Source organism: Neoarius graeffei, chromosome 23 (genome assembly GCF_027579695.1).
Source record: "Neoarius graeffei isolate fNeoGra1 chromosome 23, fNeoGra1.pri, whole genome shotgun sequence".
In the NCBI taxonomy this organism is placed as follows: domain Eukaryota; kingdom Metazoa; phylum Chordata; class Actinopteri; order Siluriformes; family Ariidae; genus Neoarius; species Neoarius graeffei.
The window spans coordinates 17,019,307-17,043,923 of NC_083591.1; the positions used below are offsets into that span (position 1 = coordinate 17,019,307).

Below are 24,617 nucleotides of genomic sequence, written 5' to 3' on the forward strand. Positions count from 1 at the left end.
TTAATGCGCCCATTTTCACAAATATACACTGCCGTTTATAATTCATTCCAGGCCTGACGGAATAAAGTAACTCAACACGAGCTGTCCCATAGTTTAGTAAACCAAAAAAACGTATTTTTGGTGGTTCATGAGATCAGAAGCTACATGTGCCTTGTCCCTGCGCTGTGGTGACGAACAACGGGCGCCATTTTGAAATCGTTCACAGTACACCTCAGCCAAAGCTGGAACTATGCCGCGGGGCCGGCCTCGAAAACACAGGGATAACACTGCCAGCGCAGGAGGTAAACTACATCATGACACAGCGGATAAAAACTACAGAGTGTTCGCTATTTAAAAATGTCCATCTTGTGCGTCGGAGCCAAAGCATAACGGAGATAACTGCAGTTGAAGATTGTGTATATAGTCCCCGGATATGGTATTGCGGGTGTGCGTTTCTTTGTGCGCCAGACTGAGGCGGAATGATATTAATAACACTCCGCTGCTCGGACTCGCTCAGTCAGTCACGTTCATTCCCTGTGATGTGATGTGATGAAATGAGCAGTGCTCCTTACAGAGTGTCAGTTATTTTGCACACGTTGTATTACTTTATTTCTGCTCTCCTGTTTCCTATTAGCAGCGTTTTTGTTTTATGTTAAAACTCGTATCGTATTGGCGCTAACGCTAAGCTAGCTGGCTAACTTTGTACTTTTTAATCAGAATTCGTGGTTCAGTGTAGCTCATTAGCTAACTTTTTTATACTACATGTCTAGCTTTGTGACTTTTTTTGTTGAAAATGGTGGTTAATATTTCGAATAAGACCATAATTATGTTTTAGTTTGCTCAGTTAGCTGAGCAATAAAACCAGGCACTTACAAACACAACACAATATAAACACAAAGGTGTCACAATGTTGAAAACACTTCAGGGGAAGGTAGCGACGCCTGCTCAAGAAGTCCTCTGATGACGCCACATGGTCATTTGCATATTCATCGAATCGTCATTTGCATAGCAAAAAGCAGTGAAGGAAGATTTGCTCAATACACTTATAATTGAGAGTAGAGGTTTATCCAAATAGAAAATTAAGTCAGCAAATACAACAGGAAATGCTGTTATAATTATAAGGGAAAATATGAGGTGTGGCTATTAAATAATGAGACTAATGCTGCAATTCAAAGAATTTTAATGAAGAAAATTTTTTCATTTCCTTTCCTTTTCAATATATTCCCCTTCTTCAATTACGCACTGCTGTGTTCTGGTCTTCAGCTGATCAAATCAGTGTAATAGGTCACAGAAGCTCTGTCGTTTTGTTCTTCACTTCTAGAACAGACTTGATTTTAGGGAAAAGAAAACAGTCGCATGGTGCCAGATCAGGCGAATAGGGAGGGCGGTCAAGTACTATGATGCATTTCTTGGCCAAAAACTGCTTCACTGCAAGTGCTGAGTGTTGTGGCGCATTGTTTCTTCAATTTCACAAAAAATTTCAAATTGATGCTCGATTTTTGACCTGACTTTTTACATCACGTCAGAAAAACACATCTACTTCAAGCGATGTACACTCATGCTTTCACTTTCAGAGGTTGTTATGCTTGCCCATTGGTCAGTGTATACAAATGTTTACCAGTGGTTCACCCCAGGCTCATTATTTAATCATCACACTTTGTAATGCCTGACAAGCTGCTGTGATATGTATAATTTTTTCCTTGTGTACAACAGCGATTTGCGAGCAGTAGTTTTAAACTTTGTAGTTTTAAATTTGTTGAACGTCCCCCAAGAAATGTTAGTTCTTTTATGTGATAGCAGCTACAAACAAACATTACCTGACCAGCCTTTATTTTTTCCCCCCTCCAAGTTAACAAGACCACAAAATGCAGCTTGCCATGTTACCAAGAACCTAGAAAGCACAAAGTCCTCTGTCCTGAAGACTTTCCCATGGTGGAAAACCTGACTGTTGCAATGTGCTTACACCCGGCCTCCTTTCATTATGTGTTAAATAAACATCACCTTACAGAAAGCTTCACCATATATATATATATATATATATATATATATATATATATATATATATATATATATATATTTTTTTTTCATAAATAACATGTTTGAATATGTATGTTACAGCTTCCATATGTATATCCAGTATATGCCGGAGTTTCTTATACCTTATTTTACATGGACACACCAGCCCTACCTACAGCAGTAATGTCTCTTACTGTATAAGCTCTTCTAAATATCAAGTAAGAGTCAAATACAGGCTCAGTTTTGACCTTGTGGTCATTTCATTTAAATCTACTTTAATTATTAAACTTTAATTTACTTTAATGATTAAATTTCTGGTTAAATTCAGAATTGCATTTTTTTAGCGTTAACTAGGTTTTAAGTGGAAGTTACATTTTATTTGTAAATTAAGTGCCTCTGACACGGTGGTGTAGTGGTTAGCGCTGTCGCCTCACAGCAAGAAGGTCCGGGTTCGAGCCCCATGGCCGGCGAGGGCCTTTCTGTGCGGAGTTTGCATGTTCTCCCCGTGTCCGCGTGGGTTTCCTCCGGGTGCTCCGGTTTCCCCACAGTCCAAAGACATGCAGGTTAGGTTAACTGGTGACTCTAAATTGACCGTAGGTGTGAATGTGAGTGTGAATGGTTGTCTGTGTCTATGTGTCGGCCCTGTGATGACCTGGCGACTTGTCCAGGGTGTACCCCGCCTTTCGCCCGTAGTCAGCTGGGATAGGCTCCAGCTTGCCTGCGACCCTGTAGAACAGGATAAAGCGGCTAGAGATAATGAGATGAGATGAGAAGTGCCTCTGACAGGATTCTTTGTTGGTCAAAAATGTCCTCTCCAGAAAACATTCACCATATGATGCGGTTGTAAATGATTTATAAAGGAAAATATTTGTCTCTTTTGAAGCAGAATACTCTGTTGTTGCACAGTAAAAAAACAGGACTTGAAACAGATGTGAGACACATTTGCAGCAGAGCTTCACATGTGGTTGAAATGTGTGTCTCAAAAAGTGTCCTCTCCAGAAAACCACAAGGCTCGTCACCGCTTCAGTTGTTATTACAGTTACCACCGTGTACAAACATCGCTGCACAGTACTTGAAAATTTCTGCTTAAAATCACAATTTCAAGTTTTTCTCTTTGTATATCTTACTCTTGTGGACTATAAGAAAGGTGGTCAATTTTAGAAATGCACTATATGCTGTCTTCTCACCACAAGTAACATGTCCAGTAGATGACCTGTAGCTCTGAAATTCTGCAGTTAATGTCCATCTCAAAAGGTAATTTTTGGTAGCAGAGAAACACCAAAATTTCTGAGGTTTGATTTTTGGACTTTGTGGACCCCAAATTGTGAAACAGTTTAAATACTGTAATTTCTAATTAAGAATGCAGAAAACTGATGCAGTGGTAGTGTGTAGTCAATGGCAATCTTTTCTGAAATGCAGTCACTAAGTTGGCAACTATGAGTGTGAAGTGAACTTCCATAGATAAATAGAAATTAGATAGAAAGAAACATGCTAGGCGGCACGGTGGTGTAGTGGTTAGCGCTGTCGCCTCACAGCAAGAAGGTCCGGGTTCAAGCCCTGTGGCCGGCGAGGGCCTTTCTGTGTGGAGTTTGCATGTTCTCCCCATGTCCATGTGGGTTTCCTCCGGGCGCTCTGGTTTCCCCAACAGTCCAAAGACATGCAGGTTTGGTTAACTGGTGACTCTAAATTGACTGTAGGTGTGAATGGTTGTGTGTCTATGTGTCAGCCCTGTGATGACCTGGCGACTTGTCCAGGGTGTACCCCGCCTTTTGCCCGTAGTCAGCTGGGATAGGCTCCAGCTTGCCTGCAACTCTGTAGAACAGGATAAAGTGGCTAGAGATAACGAGATGAGATGAGAATGAAAGATTTTTAACAAACTATTTATCAAATAGTGGTGGGGAGATGTTCCGGCAGTGTAACTTACGCCTACCTTCTTCTACCAACAAGAAGTATTCTTGACATTCAGCATGTGATGTGGAGTTTCTGCTCTGATAAACTAACATAATAAGTTCATCTTAAAGGCGTCGTGCGGTAATTTCAGCAATCAGGCTATATCATGTGTCAAAATGTCGGGTTTGGTGGGTTATTCAAGCCCCTCGGTTTCCCGCGATCTCAGTGTCACGATGCGCCCGCTACAAGCATTTAAAGTTGACGCGCACAGCCAAATTTAGGCAGCCAGCCGTTAACTAGGTCAACTTGTGTGTGACGTCATACCAGTAACCTCCCTTGGGTGATGCTGGCCTGTCCCCATGTTTTCTCTATAGCGTGCGTTTACCAGAGTTGTTTCCATTGCGGATTTTGTGGATTTATTCAGTTTGTGGATAGTTTTGAACACTCAAAACACTATGAAATGATGTATTAATATTCTGTGATACAAAATGCCTAATCGGTGTATTGTGTTTGGCTGTAACAACGAACACTGAACACTATTTGTGACTGTTGTTATCAATGGATCTGATTTCAAGGTCATGGCTAGGTATTGATAGAAAAAAAAAATTTTTAAAAACACATTGTGGCAGCGGGGGCGTGGTCAAGCGCCGGTCTGTGACAGGAGGGCGGAGCCAGGGAAGGTGAGTGGCAGAAATCACTACACCTGACGGTAATTAACCTGTGTTTTGTGTGTTTTCCCAGTAACCGCGCCCTATTTAAGGAGGCAGAGCTCATCCCGGGACAAGAACAGTGTGTGTTTCGCTTTCAGATTAAAACTGGCGGTTATACTGAAAAGTCTGGCAATAAAAAAGCCTATTTGCATCTGAAGCGTTGTCCTGCCGTCCTCTGTGCTCCACCCACACTTCAGAGAGCTCTACAGTGGTACCAAAACCCGGGACAAGGTGGAGCACCAACCTCGCAGCCCCATGGAATCCTCCCCGTTCGCGGACCTGGTCCACGCCCTCGCCACGGCTCAGCAAAGCCAGCACCAGGCGCTCGTCACGCTCCGAAAGGAGCAAGAGCGGCGCTTCGAAGCCCTGGTGCTGGCCCAGCAGGAAGATCGCGAGGCGTTCCGGCATCTCCTTGCGTCGGCGGGGTCCGTCTCCCCTCACCGTGACCAAGATGGGCCCGCAGGACGACCCCGAGGCATTTCTCACATTGTTCGAGCAGGTCGCCGAAGCCTCGGGGTGGCCGATGGAGCAGCGCGCGGCGCGCCTCCTCCCCCTCCTGACGGGAGAGGCGCAGCTGGCCGCGCGGGGAGGAGGCGCGCGGGTGGAGCACAGAGGACGGCAGGACAACGCTTCAGATGCAAATAGGCTTTTTTATTGCCAGACTTTTCAGTATAACCGCCAGTTTTAATCTGATAGCGAAACACACACTGTTCTTGTCCCGGGATGAGCTCTGCCTCCTTAAATAGGGCGCGGTTACTGGGAAAACACACACAAAACACAGGTTAATTACCGTCAGGTGTAGTGATTTCTGCCACTCACCTTCCCTGGCTCCGCCCTCCTGTCACAGACCGGCGCTTGACCACGCCCCCGCTGCCACAATGTGTTTTAAGTGTTTCTATGTATCAATCATTAATTGTACAAAATGATTTTCATACATTTATGTATTTGTCATATCTTTCTTTGTCACATGAAGTGTTGTCTTGATAACATATGTGGCACATAATTTTAGCAAATGGATGACAGAAGATTAATTGAAAGATTTATGCCACAGAGCTGCCTTTAACTAATAATTATCACTTATTACTGACGATTGTACGTTTACTAAACAATACAATACAAAGCTCAATACTCCCAGCCTATAACATACTGAATATCAAGTTAAAATCAACCGCAATAAAAGGAAAATGATGAAAACTGGAATATCAAGGGGTCTACTGTATCAGAAGGCCCACTGCATTTCACGAGATCGCAAGCTGTCAAGTTGCTAGAATTCAATCTTTCTAGCTATACTTTCACCCCCTACAGCTATCAGTGTTACACATAATCATAGATTAATCACACAGCATTCTAATTCAAGTGAAAATGGTCTTTAAAAATACACACAAGTAGTGATTTAGTCAGAGAAACCAACCAAAACAAGTCTTCAAGTCGCCGGTCTTCATTCTCGTCTTCGTTTCTGTCGTCGTCAGAACTGTCCTCATTTTCTTCTGAAGATGAGCGCTGAGGTTCAAATCTGTAAGGCTGGATACCACCAGGACATTCAGCTGTCAAAATCTCTACTTGTGGGCCATTTTCTTCTTCTGTATCGGTAAAATCAAAGCTAATTTCCTCAGCATCGCTCCTATTTTCTGGTGTGTCCGTCATTACAACTGCACCGAGTGGTTACTGGTATGACGTCACGCAGCTGTTCCATTGACCGAGAGGGGGCGCTGCGAACGCGGAAAATTTCAAGTGATGGGCATGATCAAATAAGGACCGATTACAACCGCGGGAAGCTTTTGAAAAATCGACGGTCAATTTATTTTGAATCTCGAAAGCATTCTGGTGCAGAATAATGCGACTTTTATCGCCACTGCGTGACGCCTTTAAACTAACAGTCTAGCAGGTTCTCTGACTGAATAACTGAACCCTTTAGACTCACTGTTTTATGGAAAGGACAGAAGTCATTGCCCCCGCCTGGCACAGAGAGATACATTGAAAACTGTCACATTATGATTTTAGGTTAGCAGAATTTATACTTGGAACATATCACATTGTTCCAATATTCTGCACTGCATTGGCATCTTACCTATTCCAAATATCTGTCTGCAGATGGAGGAGAGGAACCGAGGGTGGAGAGTGCGAGTGGTGCTGAACATCGTTGCAGTATCTGCCCTCTTACCTACAGCACCGAGAACCAGTTGCTCAAACACCTCAGAGAGCATGAAGCTAATGACAAGGCAAGATACTGAAGTAGACAGACAAGTCATAGATAAATATAGTAATAGACTCCTAGACAGATATACTGTACATATAGACAGGTAGTAATAAAGGTCTGTCTTTGCCCTTCTTTGCCTTTCTCTTTCACTCACTCTGTATGTCTGTCTGTGTGCTGTAGCCTCACCGCTGTGATAAGTGTCCCCAGTCATACAATGTGGAGTTTAACCTCATGCTGCATAAGTCGACTCACAGCACAGCCGAGCCCACCTGCCCCGTGTGTGAGAAAAAGTTCACTCGAGTCGCCAGTCTCAAATCTCACATCATGGTGCACGAGAAAGAGGAGGTGAGGCAGTTTCAAGTCTATTGCTTTATCATAGTGCACACGTGGGGATTACAGTAAATACCCGATGATGCCTGCTGCAGTTTGTGCCATCCTGAATTTGTGCACAGTGAGTTAGCATGTTAGCAATGGGATGTGACTGCATGTGTTTGCTGTATGCCAGAATCTGCTGTGCTCGGAGTGCGGTGACGAGTTCGTGCTGCAGAACCAGCTCGACCTGCACCTGGAGGAACATCGGCGAGAACTCTCCGGAACACGAGTTTTTACCTGCAAGACGTGCAGCGCTGAGTTCCCCTCGGCCAGTCAGCTGAAGGAGCACAACCGCACCCACGCAAAGATCAGGTGTGTGTGTGTCTGTGTGTGGTCATACATACAGTTAGGTCCATATATATTTGGACACTGACACAAATTTTGTTTTTTTTTTACCTGTTTACTGAAACATATTCAAGTTATAGTTATATAATGGACATGGACATTAATTCCAGACTTTCAGCTTTCATTTGAGGGTATCCACATTAAAATAGGATGAAGGGTTTAGGAGTTTCAGCTCCTTAACATGTGCCACCCTGTTCTTAAAGGGACCAAAAGTAATTGGACAATTGACTCAAAGGCTATTTCATGGGCAGGTGTGGGCAATTCCTTCGTTATGTCATTCTCAATTAAGCAGATAAAAGACCTGGAGTTGATTTGAGATGTGGTGCTTGCATTTGGAAGATTTTGCTGTGAAGAAAACATGCGGTCAAAGGAGCTCTCCATGCAGGTGAAACAAGCCATCCTTAAGCTGCGAAAACAGAAAAAAACCATCCGAGAAATTGCTATAATATTAGGAGTGGCAAAATCTACAGTTTGGTACATCCTGAGAAAGAAAGAAAGCACTGGTGAACTCATCAATACAAAAAGACCTGGACGCCCACAGAAGACAACAGTGGTGGATGATCGCAGAATAATTTCCACGGTGAAGAGCAACCCCTTCACAACAGCCAACCAAGTGAACAACACTCTCCAGGAGGTAGGCGTATCAATATCCAAATCTACCATAAAGAGAAGACTGCATGAAAGTAAATACAGAGGGTTCACTGCATGGTGCAAGCCACTCATAAGCCTCAAGAATAAAAAGGCTAGATTGGACTTTGCTAAAAAACATCTAAAAAAGCCAACACAGTTCTGGAAGAGCATTCTTTGGACAGATGAAACCAAGATCAACCTCTACCAGAATGATGGAAAGAAAAAAGTATGGCGAAGGCGTGGTACAGCTCATGATCCAAAGTATACCACATCATCTGTAAAACACGGTGGAGGCAGTGTGATGGCTTGGGCATGCATGGCTGCCAGTGGCACTGGGTCACTAGTGTTTATTGATGATGTGACACAGGACAGAAGCAGCCGGATGAATTCTGAGGTATTCAGAGACATACTGTGTGCTCAAATCCAGCCAAATGCAGCCAAACTGATTGGTCGGCGTTTCATAATACAGATGGACAATGACCCAAAACATAAAGTCAAAGCAACCCAGGAGTTTATTAAAGCAAAGAAGTGGAATGTTCTTGAATGGTCAAGTCAGTCACCTGATCTCAACCCAACTGAGTATGCATTTCACTTGTTAAAGACTAAACTTCAGACAGAAAGGCCCACAAACAAGCAGCAACTGAAAACCGCTGCAGTAAAGGCCTGGCAGAGCATTAAAAAGGAGGAAACACAGCGTCTGGTGATGTCCATGAGTTCAAGACTTCAGGCAGTCATTGCCAACAAAGGGTTTTCAACCAAGTATTAGAAATGAACATTTTATTTACAATTATTTAATTTGTCCAATTACTTTTGAGCCCCTGAAATGAAGGGATTGTGTTTAAAAAATGCTTTAGTTCCTCACATTTTTATGCAATCATTTTGTTCAACCCACTGAATTAAAGCTGAAGGTCTGAACTTCAACTGCATCTGAATTGTTTTGTTCAAAATTCATTGTGGTAATGTACAGAACCAAAATTAGAAAAATGTTGTCTCTGTCCAAATATTTATGGACCTAACTGTATGTTCAGGTGTTCGATTTATCTGTCTGTCTGTCTCTGTGTCTGTTTATTTTAGACTTTCTATTTATCTGTCTGTCTGTCTATCTATTTGCCTCTCTGTCTGTTTATCTTACCCTTTTGGACTGTCTATCTGCCTGTCTTTTTGTCTCTGCCAATATATCTGTCTCAGTCTTTTTATCCTACACTTTCTTTCTGTCTTTTTGGCTGTCTTGGTCTATCTACTTGTCTGTCTGTCTGTCTGTCTGTCTGTCTGTCTGTCAGTTTCTTGGTCTATCTCGGTTTATCCATCTCTCTGTTTATCTCTGTCTGTCTGTCTGTCTGTCTGTCTGACTTTTACTCTTTGTCAGTTTGTGTGTCTGTTTCTGTATGTCATCTGATCTGTCTGTCCATTTATTTAGCTGTCTCTGTCTGTCTGTCTGTCTGTTTCTTTTATTTTATGCTTTCAGTCTGACCACCTGTCCACTTCATCATCTGTCTTCTGCCCATCTGTCTACACCTTACTATCTGTTTGTCTGTTTATTGTACAACCCCAATAAAAAAATAAGAGTGTGGGTGCTAAACTGGCCTGCCTGCCTCTGATTGAAAATGTGTGGTGCATTATGAAGTGCAAAATACTACAAAAGAGACCCGGAACTGTTGAGCAACTGAAGTCATATATCAAGCAAGAAAGGGAAAGAATTTCATATTCAAAACTTCAACAGTTTGTGTCCTCAGTTCCCAAACACTTACTGAGTGTTGTTAAAAGAAAATGTGATGTAACACAGTGGTAAACATGCCCCTGTCACAACCTTTTTGGAACATGTTGCAGGCATCAAATTCAGAATGAGTGTATATTTACAAAAAATTTTTTAAAAGTTTATCAGTTTGAACATTAAATATCTTGTTTTATTTATTGTATTCAATTGAATATCATTTGAAAAGGATGTGCAAACCATTGCATTCTGTTTTTATTTACATTTTACACAGGGTAACGGCTTTTTTGGAATTGGGCTTGTACGTTGTTTGTTAAGACCTTTTTGTCTTATTTGTCTATTTGTCCTCCAATCTGCCTGGCTTTTTATTAGTCTGTCTCTTTATTTATCTTTTTGCTTGTCTCTGTCTGCTGTGTCTGCACAGTTTATTTGACAAATATAATGTAATTTTGGTTAAAGTTAAGCAGCTTGTGTGAAAGAGAGAGAGATAGCGAGTATGAGTGTGCCAAGTTCAACTCTGTTGTAGTCTAAACTATCGCTGTTCATAATACAGTTATACAATTGTGTTTTTTTTCCTGCTTAATTTAATTTCATTTACGTTACTGCTGTCAAAACAAATGAAAAAAGAAAATGAGCAGAAAGCTAATGGATCAAAGATCAGACTGTAACACCCTGAGCTGTATTCGCTGTATAATGTGCTCCAGTGAACAAACATATTGTGTGTTTTTGCGTCAGGTGTGTCAGTGTGTGTGTGCGTGCGTTTTGGTTTCAGGCCGATTGTAAGCAGCTCACGGAACTACAAGAGGAGCATTGATCGTAGTGGTTTTACCAACACCTGCCATCACTGTGGCAAGACGTTTAAAAAACCCAGCCAGCTTGTCCGACACATACGCATTCACACAGGTAACACACACACAGCACAAGGTACTTTGTATAACACGATGCTAAGTGTCTAATCTACTGTACAGACATGGCTCACACATTAAAGCTGCTGTAAGTGATGTTCACAGCTCTTGGTAAGGGCAAACTCTACTTATAGTGCTGTTAGGATGCATTGTTTTCATTGAATAATTTTCATCGTGGAAGTAGGAGCAGTTTTCTGGAGGTTGTTGGATAGGGACATCGTTATCTACAATCCTTAACTCTCTATGAAGTGATTTACCGTTTACTCGCCATTAAGTTTCATGCGAAGAAATAAAATGCAACTGATAAAACCATCACTGATGCAGCTAAGAGACACTAGATATATGTACTGGTAGCTGCTAAAAATACAGTTGTTAAAAGATATTATGTGAATATGCACAGTTATATTTACAGTGTGTGTGTGTGTGTGTGTGTGTGTGTGTGGGTGTGTTTTTAGGAGAACGACCGTTCAAGTGCACACACTGCGGTAAGGCTTTTAACCAGAAGGTGGTGCTGCAGACTCATATGGTGCGACACACCGGCGAGAAGCCACATCTCTGCATGCTATGCCCTGCCTCCTTCTCTCAAAAAGGAAATCTGCACTCACATGTACAGAGAGTGCACTCTGAGGTGACTCCACCCCCTAGTCCACTCTCGTCATCCATTTATCTCTGTGTGTCTCTATTGCTGGGTTTCACGTGACATCACATCCGCCTCATTAGTTATTCAAAACTTTAGCTGGTGGTCAACCAAAGCTCAGCTGACAAAGCGTTTGTATGGAGAAGGTGCATTGCTCGCATGAAAAATGCCTTACACTTGCGTTGTTTTACAACCCCGATTCCAAAAAAGTTGGGACAAAGTACAAAATGTAAATAAAAACGGAATGCAATGATGTGGAAGTTTCAAAATTCCATATTTTATTCAGAATAGAACATAGATGACATATCAAATGTTTAAACTGAGAAAATGTATCATTTAAAGAGAAAAATTAGGTGATTTTAAATTTCATGACAACAACACATTTCAAAAAAGTTGGGACAAGGCCATGTTTACCACTGTGAGACATCCCCTTTTCTCTTTACAACAGTCTGTAAACATCTGGGGACTGAGGAGACAAGTTGCTCAAGTTTAGGGATAGGAATGTTAACCCATTCTTGTCTAATGTAGGATTCTAGTTGCTCAACTGTCTTGGGTCTTTTTTGTCGTATCTTCCGTTTTATGATGCGCCAAATGTTTTCTATGGGTGAAAGATCTGGACTGCAGGCTGGCCAGTTCAGTACCCGGACCCTTCTTCTACGCAGCCATGATGCTGTAATTGATGCAGTATGTGGTTTGGCATTGTCATGTTGGAAAATGCAAGGTCTTCCCTGAAAGAGACGTTGTCTGGATGGGAGCATATGTTGCTCTAGAACCTGGATATACCTTTCAGCATTGATGGTGTCTTTCCAGATGTGTAAGCTGCCCATGACACACGCACTAATGCAACCCCATACCATCAGAGATGCAGGCTTCTGAACTGAGCGCCGATAACAACTTGGGTCGTCCTTCTCCTCTTTAGTCCGAATGACACGGCGTCCCTGATTTCCATAAAGAACTTCAAATTTTGATTCGTCTGACCACAGAACAGTTTTCCACTTTGCCACAGTCCGTTTTAAATGAGCCTTGGCCCAGAGAAGACGTCTGCGCTTCTGGATCATGTTTAGATACGGCTTCTTCTTTGAACTATAGAGTTTTAGCTGGCAACGGCGGATGGCACGGTGAATTGTGTTCACAGATAATGTTCTCTGGAAATATTCCTGAGCCCATTTTGTGATTTCCAATACAGAAGCATGCCTGTATGTGATGCAGTGCCGTCTAAGGGCCCGAAGATCACGGGCACCCAGTATGGTTTTCTGGCCTTGACCCTTACGCACAGAGATTCTTCCAGATTCTCTGAATCTTTTGATGATATTATGCACTGTAGATGATGATATGTTCAAACTCTTTGCAATTTTACACTGTCGAACTCCTTTCTGATATTGCTCCACTATTTGTCGGCGCAGAATTAGGGGGATTGGTGATCCTCTTCCCATCTTTACTTCTGAGAGCCGCTGCCACTCCAAGATGCTCTTTTTATACCCAGTCATGTTAATGTCCTATTGCCAATTGACCTAATGAGTTGCAATTTGGTCCTCCAGCTGTTCCTTTTTTGTACCTTTAACTTTTCCAGCCTCTTATTGCCCCTGTCCCAGCTTTTTTGAGATGTGTTGCTATCATGAAATTTCAAATGAGCCAATATTTGGCATGAAATTTCAAAATGTCTCACTTTCTACATTTGATATGTTGTCTATGTTCTATTGTGAATACAATATCAGTTTTTGAGATTTGTAAATTATTGCATTCCGTTTTTATTTACAATTTGTACTTTGTCCCAACTTTTTTGGAATCGGGGTTGTAGGTTGTTCGAATCGATCAAACCGTGAAACTGATAAAAGTTTCTTCAGGGTTCCCCGTGAACTAATAAAAAAGGGTGAACGAACACAGGATTTCACAAAAAGACGTCAAGAAAGGTGGCTTTTGAACCTCTCACTGAAATTGAAGGGAGCCGAGTCGAAGCATGCTCGAGTTTGCAGTGATCACTTCATGAAAGGTCTGTATATCCCTCTCAGCTATGTCCTTAGTGTTTTCCCAGTACTTTTCTTGCTATGTGTCGTTATTTCATGGTACTTTTTTTTAGTCACAAAGTGCTAAAGTCTCCAACTGTTTCTTTGTTTACTCCTCATGCCTCACAAAGTCCATTATGCATGAAGGTCGCGACAAAATTCTTACCCAGGCACACAGTTACAATGCGCTGTGATCACTTCTCCGCCTTGTTTAACGAAGATCCAGATCTTTAAAGGGGTTTCTGATGATCTTTGTGAATGATTTACCTGAGAGATAAGAGCCAACACAAGTGAGAATCAAGTGAACTGTTGTTTATTTACACTTCAACTTTCAGCACTTTGTTGTAAAGAAAGGTCAGAGGACATGGGCCACTATTTCATGACACAATGCACGTTCATATGCAGACTGAAAAATCATCACAAATGATCGTAAGGTAAAGCTTTAATGTTGTGAACAATCCAGCTAATAAATTGGCTACAGAAGCAAACAGAGAGCCACAAAGCAACACAATGGCAGATAATAACGGTTAAATAATGGTTAATTAAGAAGATAATGGCTGTGTACAGTCAAAACATGATTGGTAGTAGATAAATAATGATAAATGACAGTAGCCAGTATTTATGTATACAATAACTTGCATTCAAATCCATAAATATTTGGGCGTTTACAAAGTTATTGTTATATGAGGATACTTCAAAAAGCTCTTGGCCTCACCCGGAAACAAGGGGTAGAACTCACATTTTGGGGCATAACTGGATACTATAATTAACAGTTATTCCACGAAATCCAGTCGTACATGAGCTGATAGCCGACGAGACGCGTAGCACTGTGTTGGCTATAAGCCATGTACGATGAGATTGAGTGAAATAACTGTTTTACTGTATCCACATTCACTGGATATTGAGAAATGGAGCATTTTTATTTAATTTTTTTGCAAATTCGATAAATAATAACTTTATACAAAACATCTGACAAAATAATTTCTGCTTAGAATGTAAATAAACCAGCAAAATGATTGTAGCAATTTGTGAAAAATGCTATAATAATAATTCGTGAAAAATAAAAAATAGATATGTTCTTCCCATCAAATACTTTCATTCCATATTTTGTTGCTATTTTTTTGTGTGGCTTTTTTCTTCTTTAGGGTTTTTTGGCAGTTGGCAAACCAACTTAAAGGTGCATTACTACCACCGACTGGGCTGGAGTATGGAACAGGAGTTTTTTTGGGGGGAAGGGAATGAGAGAAACTATAGTCTTTTAGCTATTTCTGTTTCTTTTAAATACTTGATAACAATTTCTGGGGTTTTGTTTTCAAGTAGAGTTTTTATTTCATCCTCGGTTGGTTCAGCAACACCCCGCCATTTTGTTTTTCTCTACTCATGGTATATGAGCTGATAGCCTAGTAGTAGAGTAGCCAGTCAGAGCACGCAATTGCTCATATTCAGTGAATGTGGACAGAAGAAAGCCTTATATCACTGTCCACAAAAACTCAAATGAAAGAAGCAGTCAAAGAGAAAAGGAGAGGAACACTTCAAGCTGGCGTACCGTTGCCCCAGGACAATGCATCTGACCACACAGCACAGTTGGCAGTGGCAGAAGCAGCCAAATGTGGCTTTGATCTGTTGCCCCATGCACCTTACTTACCCAACCTGGCACCGTCTGACTTCTATCTGTTTCCCAAACTGAAATCCCACTTGCATGGTCACCATTTTCAGAGTGATGATGAAGTCATCCATGCTGTTAAGGAGGATCTGGAGGCTCAAGATGTGACCTTTTTCCATGAAGGGATAGCGAAGGTTGAACATCGGGGGACCAAATGCATTGAAGTTAAAGGAGATGATGTTGAAAAATAAATCGAGAACAATCTTTCTCCTGTGACGTTTTCTGGGTGAGGTAAGGAACATTTTGAAGTACCGTCATATGAGCTGAAATGATACTTCGATCTACAATCTTGTCTCAAAGTGCAGACTTATAGCTTTAATCTAAGGGTATTTACATTCAGTATCCAAATGGAACATTCTTATTGTCACTTATGTTACAGCAACTAGTAACCCTCATTCCCTGTCTTTTTTTCTCTCTTAAGTGACACAAGAAATACACTATATTGCCAAAAGTATTTGCTCACCCATCCAAATTATTGGAATCAGGTGTTCCAATCACTTCCATGGCCACAGGTGTATAAAATCAAGCACCTAGGCATGCAGACTGTTTTTACAGTTTGGAGCTGGCCCCTTCCTCTTCCATCATGACTGTGCACCAGTGCACAAAGCAAGGTCCATAAAGACATGGATGACAGAGTCTGGTGTGGATGAACTTGACTGGCCTGCACAGAGTCCTGACCTCAACCCGATAGAACACCTTTGGGATGAATTAGAGCGGAGACTGAGAGCCAGGCCTTCTCATCCAACATCAGTGTGTGACCTCACAAATGCACTTCTGGAAGAATGGTCAAAAATTCCCTTAAACACACTCCTAAACCTTGTGGACAGCCTTCCCAGAAGAGTTGAAGCTGTTCTAGCTGCAAAGGGTGGACCGACGTCATATTGAACCCTATGGATTAGGAATGGGATGTCACTTAAGCTCATATGTGAGTCAAGGCAGGTGAGCGAATACTTTTGGCAATATAGTGTATGTGTTACTGAGAAGCTGGAAAGCATGATAATCTCTGTCCTGAAGACTTTCCTGTGGTGGAAAATCATCTGTTACAAAACACTCCTTCCATAAATGTTAAAATAACATTTCCTTCCATAAAATTATACCATACAGTGATGATGTATATTTTTTCTTTGTTAAATAACAACACCTTTTATAATCTGTTATTTGGACTTTGTGAGCTTCCTTGTGAACAAGCTGTTACTATAGAAATTAATTGTAGCCTGTCCTGTTGGAATCATGCTGTTATTGTTAGGACTGGGACTGTTTTGGCCCCTAGAGCCCACTGTTATTTCCTTTTCTGGTCATGTTTGTTTTGGGCCTCTAGAGGTCACTACTGTGTTCTGTGTTTTGTTTTTGTCTTATTGCCTGTTTCCTGCCCTGCCCTGTCCTTAATTAGTTTGTGTATAAATACCCCTCTGTTTGTTCCCTTGTCACGGAGTCTTTTTCCTATGTTATGCTGTTAGTGCTAGTTCCCTCTGTCCCATGTACCTTGCCTGTGTCTTTGTATTCTTGGTTTTTGCTTCTTTCTTTTGGACTTTGTGGATTTTGTTTTTGACCTTTTTGATCTTCTGAGCGTTTGAGTTTTTGCCTTTTTTCTTATTTGGATTTTGGACTTTGAACCTTGGGATATTTTATTTTTGTTTATCTTCTGAACTTTGGATTATTCTTTTTGTTTTTTCCCTTGGATTGTACATAGTGTAAATAAACTGTTTTTGATACTTTTCTACTTCCGCCTCACACCTCTGCACTTGAGTCATCCCCCTGGTGGCCTAGTGGGGGTTTGCTGGATTATCACACCAGCGAACCAGGTTCGAATCCCAGCAAAACCCTAACAGAAAGACTCCGTCATGACCGACTCAGCAGAGGCTTCTTCATCTGTCTACCTGGCCAACCTTCAGGGAATGATGGCTGCGTTAACACGCCTCGGATCCACCATGGACACTCATGGACAGACTCTCGCAAGCCAACGTGAGACCCTTGCTCGCCACGAGGTACTGCTTCAGCAGATTGGGAGAACCCTGACTTCTCACAGCTGACTTCTCTGCCCCAATCTCCTCCGCCTGATTCTGCTCCTGCTCCACCATCCGCTCCTGCTCCAGTGCCTCCTGCCATGCTGCTTTCTTCACCTCGCGAACCCAGCCTTCCTGCACCACAGAGGTATGACGGCAAGCAGAGTGAGTGTCGAGAGTTCCTTACCCAGTGTCAACTCACCTTTGAGCTTCAGCCTACCACCTACACTACGGATCGCCGCAAGATTGCCTTTGTGATAACCTTGTTAGCTGGTAAGGCGCGAGCCTGGGCTACTGCTATCTGGCAGAGACAGGGACCTGAGTGCTCTGATTTCCAGCTGTTTACTGAGGAGATGCTGCGTGTCTTCGATCAAGTAGACATCAGTAAAGACGCAGCCAGAAAACTCATGTCCATCCGGCAAGGGGGAAGCGTCGCAGACTACGCCATCTCGTTCCGGACGCTCGCAGCAGTAAGTGGATGGAATGAGACTGCCCTGGTGTCAGCCTTCCACCATGGTCTGTCTGACCCCATCAAAGACGGGCTGGCTTCTATCGGATGCCCAAGTGACCTTGAAACACTGATCTCACATTCTACTCGTCTGGACAACAGGATGAGAGAACGCCGCCAAGTCCTGAGCCTCCCCGGCCTCCCTGCCTCTACCTGGAGTCCGTCTACCTCCTCCAGTGACTGTCCAGAACCCATGCAAGTGGGCCGTACTCACCTCTCCGCATCTGAGAGGGAGTGCAGAAGGAGGGACAAGTGCTGCATCTACTGTGGCAAGCCTGGTCACTTCCGAGCATCATGTCCTGAACTCTCGGGAAAAGGACCGCCCCGTCCAGCCGAGGGAGGGTTGTGACGGGGCCTACCCTCTCTCCCGGACTCCCTGGCCAAGGAATCTACATCCCGGTCTCCATCTCCTGGGGTGAGTCCGTCCACTCTTGTCAAGCTTTGTTAGACTCAGGGGCGGCTGGAAACTTTATGGATATTCACTTCGCCCAAAGTATCAATGTCCCGACTGCACCTCTTGAAGTCCCACTGTCTGTGTCTGCCCTGGTTGGCCAAGCCTTAGGTGACGGAAGAGTCACCCAAGTAACTTCTCCAGTTTTCCTCCAATCTCAAGGTCACAAGGACGAAATATCCCTGCACCTGATTCCTTCACCTGAGTTCCCAGTTATTCTAGGTCTCCCTTGGCTTACCCGCCACAACCCTTGTATAGACTGGGTCACTAGCCAGGTTGTGGAGTGGGGTCCTGCTTGCTATGCCTCTTGTCTGCTCTCTAGCTCTCCTGTGTCTCCTGCCGAGCCTCTTGATCTCACCGAGTTATCTCAAGTTCCCACAGAGTACTGGGATCTTAAGGAAGTTTTCAGCAAGAGCAGGGCCGCCGTTCTTCCTCCGCACCGTGCCTACGACTGTGCCATCGACTTGCTCCCTGGGACTACCCCTCCTCGTGGCAGACTGTTTTCCCTCTCTCAGCCAGAACGCAAGGCCATGGAGGAATACCTCAAAGATGCCCTGGTCTCTGGGTTCATTCGACCCTCCACCTCACCCGCTGGTGCCGGCTTCTTCTTTGTTGGCAAGAAGGATGGGGGGCTCCAACCATGTATTGACTACAGGGGCCTGAACAAGATCACTGTGCGCAACCGATATCCCCTTCCGCTGATGTCCACAGCATTCGACCTGCTCCAAGGCGCCACCGTCTTCACCAAGTTGGACCTATGGAACGCATACCACCTCATCCGTATCCGACAGGGAGACGAGTGGAAGACTGCCTTCAACACCCCGTCTGGGCACTACGAATACCAGGTGATGCCCTTCGGACTCACCAATGCACCAGCTGTTTTTCAGGCCCTAATCAACGATGTCTTGAGGGACATGATTAACCTGTACATTTTTGTCTATCTCGACGACATCCTTATCTTTTCCAAGACCATACAGGAACACCGCCACCATGTCCGCCAGGTTCTCCAGAGGCTGCTACAGAACAATCTGTTCGCCAAGGCCCAGAAATGCGAATTTCATGTTCCCGAGGTCTCCTTTCTGGGTTTTATTGTACGGACAGGCCAACTCCAAATGGACCCAGCCAAGACCCTGGCTGTCTGGGACTGGCCCACTCCCAAATCCGTCAAAGAGGTTCAGTGGTTCTTAGGATTTGCTAACTTCTACCACAAATTTATCAGGAACTTTAGTTCTGTAGCAGCACCCATGTCAGACCTCACCAAAGGGACAGGTGGATCTTATGTCTGGTCTCCTCAGGCGGAAAAGGCGTTCAAAGACCTCAAGGACCGCTTCTGCATGGCACCCATTCTGGTCCTCCCGGACACCTCCCAACCATTCATCGTGGAGGTGGACGCCTCAGACAGTGGTGTCGGCGCAGTGCTCTCTCAACGTTCGGAAGGAAAGCTGCACCCCTGCGCTTACTTCTCCCACCACCTGAGTCCTGCGGAGTCCCGGTACGATGTGGGGGATTGAGAACTGCTAGTGGTCAAACTGGCCCTTGAGGAGTGGAGGCACTGGCTGGAGGGAGCGCAACATCCATTCCTGGTTTGGACGGACCACAAGAACCTGGAGTACCTCCAGCAAGCCAAGAGACTGAACCCACGACAGGCTAGGTGGGCCCTGTTTTTCAGTCGGTTTGACTTCAACCTATCGTACCGCCCCGGCTCCAAGAACACCAAACCTGACGCACTGTCCAGGCTGTTCTCTGCCACTAACAGGGAGAGTGAAGTCGGGCCTATCATCCCTATATCCCGGATTGTGGCTCCTGTCCGCTGGGGTATTGAGGAGACCGTTCGACAAGCTCAACGCCGGGACCCTGATCCTGGGACGGGGCCACTGGGCCTCCTGTACGTCCCTCGTCAAGTCCGGGCCAAGGTTCTCCAGTGGGGTCACTCTTCCCCTCTCACCGCCCACCCGGGAGCTCGGAGGACCCTGGACTTCCTGAAAAGACGCTTCTGGTGGCCTAACATGGAGAAGGAAGTGAGGTCATTCGTCCTGTCCTGTGAGGTCTGCACCAGAACCAAGAACCCACGACAGCGTCCCCAGGGTCTCCTGCATCCTCTGCCTATTCCCCGGCGTCCCTGGTCCCACGTGGCAGTCGACTTCATCACGGGTCTCCCTGAGTCTCAAGGTAACACTGTCATATTGGTCATAGTGGACAGATTCTCCAAGGCCTGCCGCTTTATTCCACTGTGCAAACTCCCCTCTGCCCTTGACACTGCTAAATTGTTGTTCACTCATGTCTTCCAAGTTTTTGGTCTCCCTCAGGACATCGTCTCTGACTGGGGGCCCCAGTTCTCCTCCCGAGTATGGCACGGCTTCTGCAAGAGCATCGGGGCCACTGCCAGCCTCTCCTCTGGGTTCCACCCCCAGTCCAACGGCCAGACAGAGAGGCTCAACCAGGACCTGGAAACCACCCTGCGAGGCCTGGCTATGGATAACCCGACATCGTGGAGCACCTGGCTGCCATGGGCAGAGTATGCCCACAACACCCTGCAGTCATCGGCCAGCAAGCTGTCGCCGTTCCAGTGCCAATTCGGGTTCCAGTCACCTCTGTTCCCGGACCAGGAGGAGGACGCTGGGGTGCCCTCGGTCAACCATTACGTGAGACGGTGTCGCAAGACCTGGAGCAAGGTCAGGAGGACACTCATCCAGACCTCCAGTATCAACCAGACTCAGGCCAACCGCCATAGGAGACCTGCCCACACTTTCCACCCTGGGCAGCGGGTTTGGCTGTCCACCAAGGACCTTCCGCTGCGGGTGGAGAACCGCAAGCTTGCTCCTTGCTACATTGGCCCCTTCAAGGTTGTACGCAGAGTTAACCCTGTCTCCTACCGGCTCCAGTTACCACGTACGCTAAGGATCAACCCCACATTCCATGTTTCCCTGTTGCGGCCCGTACTGACGTCCACGTATGCCCCTGCCCCTAGGAACCCCCCGCCCCCCCGCATTTTCCAGGATCAGACTGTGTTCACCGTGCGCCGCCTGCTGGACTCCCGCCAGGTTCGCGGGGGCCTCCAATATCTTGTGGACTGGGAGGGCTATGGCCCTGAGGAGCGCTGCTGGGTCCCAGCTCGGGACATACTCGATAAAGAACTTTGTCGGGACTTCCATTCGGCCCATCCTGATCGTCCTGGGAACATCAGGAGACGCTCCTAGAGGGGGGGGTCCTGTTAGGACTGGGACTGTTTTGGCCTCTAGAGGCCACTGTTATTTCCTTTTCTGGTCATGTTTGTTTTGGGCCTCTAGAGGTCACCACTGTGTTTTGTTTTTGTCTTATTGCCTGTTTCCTGCCCCGCCCTGTCCTTAATTAGTTTGTGTATAAATACCCCTCTGTTTGTTCCCTTGTCACGGAGTCTTTTTCCTATGTTATGCTGTTAGTGCTAGTTCCCTCTGTCCCATGTACCTTGCCTGTGTCTTTGTATTCTTGGTTTTTGCTTCTTTCTTTTGGACTTTGTGGATTTTGTTTTTGACCTTTTTGATCTTCTGAGCGTTTGAGTTTTTGCCTTTTTTCTTATTTGGATTTTGGACTTTGAACCTTGGGATATTTTATTTTTGTTTATCTTCTGAACTTTGGATTATTCTTTTTGTTTTTTCCCTTGGATTGTACATAGTGTAAATAAACTGTTTTTGATACTTTTCTACTTCCGCCTCACACCTCTGCACTTGAGTCATCCCCCTGGTGGCCTAGTGGGGGTTTGCTGGATTATCACACCAGCGAACCAGGTTCGAATCCCAGCAAAACCCTAACAGTTATAGAAGATTAATTAACACTTTCTAACCGATCAGATTTGAGAATTTAATAGCACTGTGGTCTATAGTATTACAAGTTGCAGGTCTCTAATAGCAAAGCTACCTGCTCAAAAAGTTAACCCAAAAAAACAGACTGAAAGTTAGAGAGGTCGAAAGGAACTGTTTATTATGGCGGTAAACTTTCTTCAAGTGGTGAGAGCTCTTCCTGATGAACTCTCCTTCTCTCTGGTTTATTTGATTTTAACCGGAGTCAATTCTCACTCAATTCCAATTCTCTCTAGAAGAAAGAGTCTTACCTGCACTCGATGTGCACTCGATGATTATTGTCCTGAGAGTGTGAGTATGATTCTCAGCATGTGATTGCTCTGAGAATCAGGTTCTTGCTGTGCGTCACGATTTTGATTTGCTCTCAGAGTCTGAGTTTGGCTGTGTGATAATATTCTGATTCAGCAGGTTAAAGGAAATGCACACTGCTCCTTTTCTGGATCAATAGACCTCAACTATTAGTTTCTCTTTCATCTCAACTAGGAACTAGGACAGGAGCAAGAAAAAATATGAATAATGTTTCACAGTCTGGAAAATGGAATTTCTTGAGACTTATGGTCTTCGCTCTTATTAGAAATCACCATGTCACTTTGTATCTGGTTTTTGTAAAGTAAACTCTGCTCAAATTCATTGACTTGCCTCACCCTGCCCACTTTCATAAGGTATGCTCTGCTTTGTTGTCGGTTCTTACTGATGAAAAACGAGCACACGTACTTTGTGTCTTGTGTTCAATATAGAGGTGTTAATGTGTCTCTATTACCATAAGAGGATCAGAGTTATGGAGTGGTGAGCGCTTAGCTGCTCTAATGCATCACTATCATTACAAATGTCCTGTTGAATACACTTATTTATTGCGTCTCTGTAATTTAGTTCTTTTCCACTTTGTCATTATAAACAAGGTGTTATCTAATATAATATTTAACCTCTCTCTCTCTCTTTCTCAGACTGCAGGTGTCCCTGTGTACCCCTGTATGGACTGTAGCTGTGTGTATAAGAAGCTGGGCAGCCTGAATGCTCACATCAGTAAAATGCACATCTCCATCATGGAGGTTGAAGAGTCACCCAACATACAGGTACACACATACATACATGGTGACACACCATTTTACACACACAAAGTGTCATCATACTGTATCATACTCCAGTGTGCTCATTAATTTCCCACTCACTTCCTGTTTTCTGCAGGAAGGGGCAGAACCTGGGCAGACAGGAGGTGGGACAGAAGGAACAGAGGGTGTGACCGATGTGATCCAGCAACTGCTGGAACTTTCAGAACAGGTCACGAGCGACAGCACTCAAGCTCCACCTCCTGGCCCGACTATCGCTATGGAGACAGCTATCAATCAAGATATCTTGCAGGTGAGCCAAGCCTTGAGACAGAGGATCAGAAATAAATGAATAAAGAAACAGATAAATAGATGGATAGAAATATAGACAAATGCATGAAGATGTGCCCTCTCTCTTTTTTTTCATTTTATTTCTCTTTATTACCCTCTTCATTGTCCCAGTATATCTCTGATTTTGTAAACAGTCTGAATGCGAGTTGAAAACCCTGTGTATCAGTAGGATCCATCATTAAAATTGTAGTTATTGTCCACTCATCCAAGTATTATTCACATGAGGATTGAAGCAATCAAAATGCTATAAAGTAATTTGGTTTAGGAAAAAAAAAATCCCCAGCTGATTGCGAAGCTTAAAGCACTGTGACATTCACAGTCCCTCATGTTCTCACTGTTCCAGGAATTCATTGTTGTTTTCAAAGCCTTAATTCAGTTTCAGAGCAACCAAATATAATTAAAATGATGGACTTGGATACAAACCCTAAACTAAATCAACCCTAAACAAAATAAACAAACAAAGAAGCAAAATGATGTTAACAACAGTAACATTATCAGCCAACTCCTTAACATTTGTCTCATCATCATCATAAGATTTAAATATCAGTCCTGATGATGTTATACCTTTTCTGAAAATGGAATCATTTTCTTGTTCTCTGTGTATGAAGGACAATCCTCTCTTCTAGCTTGACCAGAGCAACAGGAGTGCCTATTGTGGGCAGTTAGTAAAGTTGAATGCTCTCCTACAAGTGCAGTCAACTGCTCAATAATATTACATAAGGGCCAGTTTGAGGAGAAGCACCTGTTAGACTTTGCCGTCCCAGACTGGTAGCTGTTGTGCATTAAAGTGCATATCACGGAGCAAGATCAATGTAATTCTCCTATTTTATATTAAACTTTGGTCAAATATCTGTAACATTCTGCCTTCTCTGCAATTTTTTTACCTTGCGCAATACCATAAAAATGCAGTTGAAATCAAGCCATTTGAGGCGAATTGGTCTGCCTCTGAAAAAACTTGGCATTTGGATTTCCCAGCAAACATTGATTTTCGTGACGTCATCTGCGGGACGCCTCCTTCTGAATCCTACGTCAGCGCTGGTTTGTTTATGAGAAAACGACCTGGTGGTTTTCTGCAAATTTCTTCAACGTTATCACGTAATTATTAAAATGGTTAACAGATGTATCGTAGGAGGGTGTAGCAACACCAATCTTGATGGGATTAGTACTCATCGTTTTCCAAAAGACCGGACAATGAGAGAGAAATGGGAGGGCTTGGTCTACACAGGCTGTGCACTTAAACCATGCAAAGCTCGCGTAGCCTGCTCGCGCTTCCGCAGATAATGTCACGAATTCCCAAGGGAATCTTCAGACTCCCTTGGGATTTTTCCAGACGCGTTTTGTTATTTTATTTTTTTCTGCTGTAG

At 44.0% G+C, this 24,617-nt stretch overlaps 1 protein-coding gene across 3 annotated transcripts in view; it reads left to right on the top strand.

The window, feature by feature from the left end:
* The first annotated feature begins 204 nt into the window (after nucleotides 1-204).
* LOC132871586 (zinc finger protein 236-like) overlaps nucleotides 205-24,617 on the top strand; it is a 71,389-nt gene continuing 46,976 nt past the window's right edge. For all 3 annotated transcript variants that reach the window (XM_060905861.1, XM_060905862.1, XM_060905863.1), the window contains exons 1-8: nucleotides 205-281; nucleotides 6,687-6,814; nucleotides 6,973-7,137; nucleotides 7,298-7,476; nucleotides 10,623-10,753; nucleotides 11,211-11,383; nucleotides 22,801-22,929; nucleotides 23,042-23,215. In XM_060905861.1, coding sequence (XP_060761844.1) covers nucleotides 230-281; nucleotides 6,687-6,814; nucleotides 6,973-7,137; nucleotides 7,298-7,476; nucleotides 10,623-10,753; nucleotides 11,211-11,383; nucleotides 22,801-22,929; nucleotides 23,042-23,215 — 1,131 coding nt within the window. In that variant the 5' untranslated portion in view covers nucleotides 205-229. The remainder of the gene's footprint in view (nucleotides 282-6,686; nucleotides 6,815-6,972; nucleotides 7,138-7,297; nucleotides 7,477-10,622; nucleotides 10,754-11,210; nucleotides 11,384-22,800; nucleotides 22,930-23,041; nucleotides 23,216-24,617) is intronic.